This window comes from Lampetra planeri, chromosome 41 (assembly GCF_965212315.1).
Source record: "Lampetra planeri chromosome 41, kcLamPlan1.2.h2, whole genome shotgun sequence".
Taxonomy (NCBI): domain Eukaryota; kingdom Metazoa; phylum Chordata; class Hyperoartia; order Petromyzontiformes; family Petromyzontidae; genus Lampetra; species Lampetra planeri.
Window position 1 is genome coordinate 411,034 of NC_136147.1, and position 9,831 is coordinate 420,864.

A 9,831-nucleotide genomic window follows, 5' to 3' on the forward strand; every position below is an offset into this window, starting at 1 on the left:
GAACAACTGATTTGATGTTCACCATTTATTCCGATGCTTGGAATGCTCGGAATAAATGGCAAAGATATTCTGGGCTCACAGCAAGCTTGCAGATAAAGAGTGGAGGACGAAGGATGGAATGCAATTATTGCGCACTGCCCAAAGGCCATGTGTAGCTTGAAAGTAATGAATGCTTGAAAAATATATAACAACCTTGAAACGCTTCTCCGACACAAAGGTCGCAAAATAATTTAGTCGAAGTCCCCACGTCACCCAAGGAACCAGAGTGAATCGAGGATTGTGATATTATGCCTCAAAAAGAACAAGACCGCTCTCTCAAAATGATTATAAAGCCAAATTAAAGAAACCACTCAGAAAGATGAGTGCTAATATAGAAATGGTATCAAAAACACTCAAGACGAGCTGGGTGTGATAAATAGTGAATTTCACAATTTACCATTTTCACAATTTACCATTTCAAATTTAAACTATAGCTTGCACTAAGCAATTGTGGTACTCTTAAATGCATGTTCTGTAATTACAGCTGTTAAACGACATTACAGCTGTTAAACGACATTACTCTCATGGGAAGGTCTGTTACAAGTATCGTAATGTCCCAGGTTTGTCAATTCAAGTTCGCTGATGTATCGCGGATCTTATTTCACTGCAATTTGTTTTGCCCTGAGCATCTTCCAAGAACATTCCCGTTACAACCCCCAGGTAAATGACAATACCGCATAGCAACTGTACAAATCTTAAGGTCCGTCAACTCGAGATGGAAGACGTAGAAAATGAGTGTCATCCAACATTCATTGGAATCAATACGGCCCAGCATGCAGCAAGCACACTTGCCACCAATCCGGTTTATACATTTCACGATGCATTCCCACATTGCAACACAAATGAATCGTCACCCTGCTGCAACGTGAACGTCAAAATGGACACGGGACGCTTCTCTCCCAGCGTAGTAGTTATATTATGTAAAAATATGCGAACCGCTGATTATCCAAGGGTTTCCTTCAAAATGTAAGACCTCTTATTCCAGTGGTTCTTAACCTTTAATGCAGCCTGCATCCCTTTGGTTCCCAATCGTAATGTTTTTTTTTTATAAATAGAGGGTTTTATTAAACAAAGTAGTTGTACTTACGTGCCCGTGTTTAATTTGTTTCGATTATTTAATTTCTAAAACAATCTGGCCATGTCACACGCACCCAAGGAAGGGCGCTACGTCCAAATTGGCCATCAATCTGTACATCTCATGTACTACATCAGGCAGACGAGATGGAAACCTTGTCTATTTTCAGCCTGCAAGTTGAGTATACTTTTAACCACTGTCTTAGTCTAATGAAAAGGATCTTTGTTTATCGAAGAAAACCTCACGAGTCTCAATGATTATTTAACAAAAACCTGAATTAGGATGTTTGGCTAATAATGTATCAGTGACGTTTAGCATTTGGGAGGAAACCGGAGGCACCCAGATACAACTCCACACACAAGGGGGTAAAACATAGCAAGTTCTACACACGGTATATTTGCAACCCAAGCCTACTACAATAATTCCTAAGCAGTGACACCTCCAAAACGACCCAGGCTTAACCTCTGAGCTCTGATCCGAGTACATAACAGGTACTGTGTAAACGAAAGTGTATTGTCGTGTATATTATTTAGAAACATTGATAGCAGGACGTACTTGAGACTCCAAACCTAATTTCGTAGGTGAACCATGAGCAACTCAATCTCCACTCGGACTCGAATGCACCCAGAATAAACATCAACTCTCGTCCACGACACATCGAATCAACGGGACGGGGTCGATCAGTGATTCTTCACCTGGGGTTCACGCACCCTCTGTGGGTGCGAAATGCCCTTTCTGGAGGTGCGAGACATGGCCAAAGTTGTGTTAGAAGGTAAATCATCGAGACACAAATTCAGCACGGGCACGTGAGCACTACTTTGTTTCATTAAACCCCTCTGTTTATTATCACTATACTTGTGTCTAACGGTTGAGAACCAAAGGGGTGCAAGGCTGCAGTGCAGGTTAAGAAACACTGGGGTAGATCATTGCACCTTTGACATGCAGAAATAACAAACACTGGAATGCTCAAAATAATGTTTATATTTGAGTGCCATCAATGTTATCTTTAGAATTGGACAGAAGATTGGCATCGAGATATCGAGTGATACCGCCATGCCATGTGTGATGGAATACAAAATTGCAAAGTGTTCTGATCAGCGCGAGGTTGTCAATTTATGTTGAGACGTTGATCGTGCCAAGAGCCTTACACCTCAATCCATGTTTTCAGTGCAATGGTACCAGCACACCAAACATACTGTATGCAATCAGGATTCATTCACTCAACCAGACCTTCACCAATATCACAAAAACAAATATCAATATTGCACACAAATGTGGCAATTGTGACAAAGACGTTTAAACGTTTGGTATTGAAAAATTACCTTTGTATGGTATTGGCAGTTGTACAATCAGAAACAAAACGTGTTGTGTATAAACATATGTACAAAATAATACTAACTTCAACACCTTTTAATATACTCACTAGGTTTAGCCATTGCCCTTGTTTCTCTTCAGGCTTTGTTCTCAACTCTGCCATACATTTTTGACTGCAACTACGGTGGTTTCATTGAAATGTTGAACTCCCACCTCGTGACCGCGTCCCAATTCAGCGTCATGTGTCACGCCCAGTGGTGCATGTCCATTGGTCTGTCGCTCTCCACTTAGCGGAGCCATCAATGAACACCATGTGCCGAAACGCAGACGTAACTATCATTCCCACAAACACATTTGGGGTGCTTTGATTCACTAATGTGCCTCTTGAGGGTGCTTAATATCATTTGTGAGGGTTTTAAAAATACCAGAAGGCCCTGCCAACATTTGCAGCTTGAGGGCAAAATTGTTTTTGTAGGGAGCTGTAAAAGCCGATGTCCAAAGTGCCCATAAATCTGGACATCAGGCATGCAAGATGGAAACCATATATTATTTTCAGCCTGCAAGTTGAGTATACTTTTTTGTTCCCCCAACGCCTTTGCGAGGCAGTTAAATGCTAGTTGAATTCAGAATCAATGTCAGCATTGCTGTTTACCGTTTTTGAGAACATGAGCAGATATTCTAGTGAAGATGTAATCTGCTTAGTGGGACATGTACAATCACAAACAACTGGGTCAACAGTGAGTGCTAAGAACCCTTTCACTGGCGGAAAGACAGTTAAGCTGTCCCGAGGCTAAAAACAACAAAAGAACGGAGAGCTCCATTCTCCCAGCTAAGGCAGCATACAAATCTGGCAACAAAGAAAAAAAAACACAAACTACACCAACGTGAAGTCCAAGGGGTTTATTGTTTCAAAACATCACGTTAACCGGTCTGCATTTCACTTGGGCTTCTGGGTCTGGGCCTTCAGCACCTTGACAACGATCTTCTGTTCCTCAATCAGGAAGGCGCGCTTGATTCTGTAACAAAGAAAAACACGGTTACAATCGAGCATATTAGAAATAATGCAAGATTTTTGTCTCATTTGGGCTCCCACCTGGATATACAGATGGTGCATTTATGTGTAGCCATTTGTCAACCCACTGCTAGATGAGGGCCTCCCCACGCCGTGCAGACCATCGTTCATACCATACTTCACCACGTTGGTCAGTGTGGGTTGTTGAAAGTGGAGGGAGGGGGGGGCACTGACGTTGGCAAAGCTAAAGCACCGCAAGTACAATAATAAAATGTGCTGCACTGCCCTATGCTGCCAAGTACATCGTCCTGAAGCATAGAACGCCTGTCATTCATGGTGGTAACCAATTTAAGCACAAAACACAGGCTCCGAGATCTTAAGAAATTCGGCACATTCCAAGTGATTTGATTATCGGGATGCATGTGCAATATGTAAATAGTTTATAAAATGTGGGCAAATCCACACTCTTGACTCAACTCAACTCAAGATATCTGGAAACTAGTTTAACCAAGTATTAATTATTTACAGCTGAACATGTGCATTATGAATCATTCATAGCTGAGTGGTGCAAGGCTACTAAGAATGTAATCATAAACAGAATCGGAGCTTAATACCTATGGACTGCGAGTCCAGTCGAGTATCAAAAGTGTGAGTGGAAATGAACACTTCCGATTACTCAATCAACTACAACATTTCATACTTTTAGCTGACAATATCCAACATTGGGGAAAGTAACCTACATGATCATCAACGGTAAGGTACAAGGCCCTTCAAATTGTAAGCAATTCCACTATAAGACTTCAAAAAGGGAATTATCAACGCTTCAAAGCAACGCCAAATTCAGTACGTGCAGCGGGTACTCACATTATGCGTCAAATTTATTTGCTAGCTTTTGACATCACGTTGCCAGATGGCGGGGGTTTCTAGCGTGCAAACTCAGCACCGCACGGCTAATGAACAGCCTTCATTAAATTTCCATTTCACTAAGAGGCCCCGTCGCAAACCCGCCCAACGTTAAAGTCGGCGCGGTTAGAACGACACAACATCCGTGTTCACAGTTCGATAATGCTGCAACGCAAGACCGATTGGTTTTTAAATATTATCGTAATTATTCGAATTGATACTTCAAACGGTAAAAATACTTTTTCTAGCAGCTGCCAGATGAGAGGTCAATGAATTTGGTTACTTAAGCATATGCGATAAGCTCCAAGAAAAATTTCAAAATGACTTTACGGTGTACATTTTTGTAAATTAAATTGAGTGCTACAGTGCGACGGGGGTAACGCTCCCCAATGAATTATTAAAATTGCACATGCTAGCTCTTTTTACAGAATCCATGCAATTTATGTGATTAATCTTTACAAAAGAATATTAAAAAAGCTATTTATTTGAAAACGCTCCACTTGGCATTAATAGATTGGGCTTCTTTTTCTTGAGGGTTTATTTTCAAAAACTCATCCAAATACAGGGGGGGGGTTTACACAATCCACAGAGCCGGTGGCAGAGTATTCACAGTTTTGGCCCTTGTGATGAAACAGACCATTTTGCCAACACCAACAAGGATAACTTTAAATCAACATTTTGTTAATCTGTTTCAGCACAGCTTCATGGACTTGGATGCAGATTAACGTTGACAAATAGATTCGAGTTCACTCACAATTTAATTTCCTCACTGTAAATTCAACTTAAAAAACTAACCTCTTCATAGAGTCTAAGCGACCGTAAAACCTAATTAACGAATACAGAATTAACCAAGCTTGCCAAATTCCATGGGACATGCTTATTTTTTTAGTGTCACCTTCATGATTCTCAGTTACGGAATTATTGCCAATATGCAGGTTAATAAATGAAAAACACATCACTAAAAGTATTTAGTGTTCCTGACGTCTTTAAATGGCACAAGATATGAGCACAGTTAAGTACATATAACCAGTTGCCATTGGTGTACATGGTCAGGAATTGTATGCAGTCTATGGGTACTGCGCTTACCACCACAATAATTTGAGCAAAGCACAAGACGAAAACATGATGGGTTAAAACCACATTCCAATGCTATTTAGGAAGTCCTAAAGCCTATTCAGAAAATTAGAAAGTGTTAAAGAAGATGAAAATAGGTTTTCAAGACATCATAGGGTAGGAAAATGTAATAATTGAAGCATACACAACTGAGATGGGGGGGATAAAGCAGTAGTACATTGGTTTGCGCACTGAATACGATTTCAGGAATGGCTAACAACAGCAGTGGCAAGTGATATCTGAACAGGTCCTAGGCTCCCTTGGCCCACTGCACCGACCTGTACGGTCAAAGCAACACCCATTATTTAACAGAATGGAGGCCTTCATCCAGCAGTGGATAGAAAGAGCTGCACATACTATGCAAATATATCGCTGGGAAAGGGGCAAGGTGCAATAAACCCCAGCAATGAATCAGAATATTCATTGATCCTGGCTGGAGGAATCCGATGGGCTATAAAGTTATTTTTCACAAATGTCCAGTAGTTCAGTTGTCCTCCAGGAGTTGGTTGAGTTCTTGCAGCCGCAAGGCGACACTTACCTGTCACGGACGCACTTGGCACACATGGAGCCTCCGTAAGCCCTGGAAACGTGCTTCTTGGTCTTTGACAACCTCTTGAGCACGGCCGGCCTCACCGCCTTCACCTACAGGTGTACACATGTCAGCATCAGCAACAGGCCAAGTAAATGACACCAACCCCATCATGGGACCACAAATGGTAACGGAGCAGTGCCCCCCATTGTAATAAACTGGCAATGGGATTCATTATGATTTTATCAGCCAATTATTTAAATCTGAAAATATTCATACTATTTTTTAATGACCATAGCTTCCAATGGATGTGATTTTGAATAAATATTGCCACTTGGAATTTTGAACAGCATGGCAGCAGTCCAAATATAAACTAACATTTTTTAAAGTTGGATATGCCAATTTCAGTACAAGTAATGCGACTAAGTTGATTAGGCCATGGAAACACCTGTCCTAAAATTACAAAAATACTTTTACAGCTGAATTTGTTTAAATCAATTTTCATCATCCAACAAATGCAAAGTGTATGCTGTCATTTTACATTTCTACACATGAGAAATGCACTCGCAGTACTTGGCAATTGACACAAAACGCTTTTGCTACTCATGGCCACAGCCAATTTTTCTCAAAATTAAGTGTGTAGTGTCCAACATTACCCTCCGCAGGCGAGCAACACGACTGCTATTTAAACGCGTCACAACCCAGCTTAATGCAGCCACGAAGCATTTCCGTAATGAGTCAAGTGCCTGTGCCTTAATAGCGAAAGGCTTTCCCACCCAAAAGCCATCATTGTACAAAGGCCCATTTACAGAACTTTCTGACCCAATGATTTAATAGCACCAACAGTTGTCCAATGTCTACGTCACAGAACACAAAACGCTACAGCCAACAGTAGAATGAAACTGCAGAGTGCGCGGCTAGGACCCGTTCTAAATAGAATTTTAAATTAATGAAATTGTCAGCACGATGCTTTTAAAGTGCATTTGACAATGCAGTGCTGGCCTGCAAAGAAACAAATGGCACGTAATTGAAAAATGTATAGTTGTAGCCAAGGAATAACAAATATTCACGACGCAAAACCTAATATTGCCATGTTATGTGTTTGGAATTTTTGTCGCCACATTTAAGCAAGATGAATTGTGCGTCAAAACGGGTAGCAAGCTTAGCACACCACTTTACACACACATCAAGAGCAATGTATGAAAAATGTCAGGTACAGGTGCAACTCCTTACTCCACGCAGCCGGCCGGGGCACAGTCCACACGCAGACTTGGGGGCCTTGCCAACCTTCTTCATGTACAGGTACACCAGCCGGCCACCGGGGGTCTTTGACCTGTACCACCACAAAATAGAATCACAGCGCGATTGTATTTTTACATCGTAGAATGGGGCACGTCTCACCAACATATTTGTGTACTTAGCCAAGTAAACCACTTTTGAAGCTGCCCTCTCCCTTCCCCCAAAACGTTTTAGAGCAGACCATATACTATGCAACCCGTATTCAGTAACTTTCAAGATGCCTTCACTACTCCACATGACCTGCCCCTCAAAATCTTAAAAATCATTCCTACGAGCATGGTAGACATATCACACTAGGCCTTTGCCTGTAGAAGTTGTCCTGAAATTGCCAGTCCACTGTATTCCATTTCAGTGGACTGGCCTGAGAAGATCACCAAACATTGAAGACAAATTACATTTGTATTATCACTTTTTTTTCTTGGAAGCACTCAACTCTAATGGTAGTAATAAATAATTGGTGAACAATACGCATTCCTGCAGGAGGGTCATGATTGAGTCAGTTAACCTTGGCCCACATTTTGATTCGTAATAAGAACCAAGCTACTACACACTTAACTAAAGACAGTTTAAACACCGAGTAAACGTCCCACAATGCACGTGTTCGAGTCAAGCGGCCCAAAGATGTGGACCAAGGGAGGTGAGAGGGGAGCCACTCACAGCCTCGTTTTGTTGGAGGCCGTGTTGTAGGACAGCCTACGGCGGTAAGTGAGGCGCTGCACCATCTTGGCTTTCTGAAGGAAAAAAAACACAAGGTTTGCGAGCTTCACACACACACATGCTCAAGTGTCCAATAGACACGCGTACACACTGTCCCTTGACAACAAAAAACCTCATCAGACGTTTACATGAAGCACGTTAGATTCTCCAAAAAATGCTTTAAAATTGTGAAGTGATGAGACGCGAAGTCTCGGTGGGTTCTCTTCTGGTAAAATAAAAGTCCATCGAAAACTCCACACCTCACTGGGCCCGCTCTACAACGTTAAGTGCACAAACTATGCGTCTACGTTTGAGCTGTGGCCCAGTGCTGATGCGACGCGACATTCTAAACCGGTTCAGAGTCTGCCTGCATACAATTCTGCAGCAGAAAGTCTACAAAGTGCACTGGTGCAGCAAGGGACACTCGAAAGTAAACACCACGTTCGTAACTACCACTGGCTTCATCACCAGCCATGATATTTCGTGACTATCTGCCACATTGCAGGTAGGCTGACGTTTCGGGCAATGATCCTTCACAGCAACGCTGATCCACACGAACCACAATATACGATGACGGCCTATTACGTTACAATTATTTCTGGCAATGAGACAAGACCCGAGTCCGCAACATTCTCCACAAGCTTCACATCAAGAGGGTCTCTGTCACTGCATGTAACCAACAAGCAATACTACAGTCCTCGTGACATGCAGTACGAGTTTTTTTGGGTTTCGGCAGATGCAGTATTTTAGGGCGATTGTTTTAGTTTTGGCGCAAAGCTAAGATGGTACGAGTTTGGGCCGTCAGGGGGCAGGTTTATTGTGCAAGCGGTGCCCCACGTTGCTCTGCGAGCCACGAATCTGCGGGGCCGCAAGTCGAGACACAGACAGCCGCCGGGTGGCCTTGGCGCTTTCAAACAACTCTGGGATACTTCTCATCACGCTGGAATCTCTCTCGCTCGGTGCAAGCCAGTCAATTAGCATGTCGATGCACTGCCACGCGTTTAAAATGTATACAAACGGTAAAACCTTAAGCTTCCAGGCCCGACTAGGTCCGTCCCAATTCTAAGAACGCAAACCAATAAATCGATCAGCCCATCGCTGAACGAAGGTCTCCCCCCTCGCTATACACGCCACCCGCGTAAAACACAAGCGGCCATCGTTTTAGTCGTTAAACGACAACGCAACGCGCCCCGCTTGGATGTAGGTCGCCATGCGTTCCAAGCGAATGCGCCGGCCGCTACGGATCTAGGCCCATGCCAACACCAGGCGGTGGTGGCTGGAAAAAATCGCGGATGTATCCGGAGCTCGAATGAAACGAATCGATCGGGAACGACAAAGTTGATGCTTTCGTGGTCGCGTCCGACGCGGCGACCGCTTATTCGCGGGTCGCGATCGAACGGACGCGATTTCTCGCGCGGGAAACCTGCGGATGGCGACGGATTCAAGTCACCAGCAACTCGACGAGTACCCCTACCTTGCTTAGACGAAACCGGAAAAGGAGGGAGGCCCTGTGAGTTCAAAGGTTAAATGGCGGAACGCCCCCCCCCCCCCCGGAAGAGGGAAGCGTTTCCGGGTCGTAACGAGGGAAGGGGCGAGCGGGTGGGGGTAGGGTGAACGTGACGTCACGCGCCAGTGCAAACTCCGCCTTGATGACGTCATGTGCACCGTCGCCGCGCGTGTCGAAGGTTTATTTTCTGTATTACTTAACAATCGATCTGTTGGGATGACGTAATATTCATGCCTGCCGAGCGTGATGACGTGACGTAATTGGGTTTTTTTTCTCGGGGGGTGGGGGTGGGGCGGTGTGAAATGATTTGGCGTGATGACCTCACAACGTAACGGACGCTGGGC

General features: G+C 43.6%; 1 protein-coding gene across 3 annotated transcripts; it reads right to left on the reverse strand.

The window, feature by feature from the left end:
• Positions 1 to 3,313: 3,313 nt before the first annotated feature.
• Positions 3,314 to 9,571, reverse strand: RPL34 (ribosomal protein L34). Of its 3 annotated transcripts, none has more exons than XM_078613236.1 (5): positions 9,455 to 9,571; positions 7,942 to 8,015; positions 7,219 to 7,318; positions 5,995 to 6,098; positions 3,314 to 3,444 (listed from the first exon to the last, which is right to left on the reverse strand). In XM_078613236.1, exons 2-5 carry the CDS (start codon positions 8,004 to 8,006, stop codon positions 3,366 to 3,368), a joined length of 348 nt encoding a protein of 115 aa, XP_078469362.1. In that variant the 5' UTR covers positions 8,007 to 8,015; positions 9,455 to 9,571; the 3' UTR covers positions 3,314 to 3,365. The 3 variants fall into 3 exon arrangements, with proteins under 3 accessions (XP_078469362.1, XP_078469363.1, XP_078469364.1); XM_078613237.1 differs by having other exon boundaries at positions 9,404 to 9,479; XM_078613238.1 differs by having other exon boundaries at positions 9,431 to 9,459.
• Between the last annotated feature and the right edge of the window lie 260 nt (positions 9,572 to 9,831).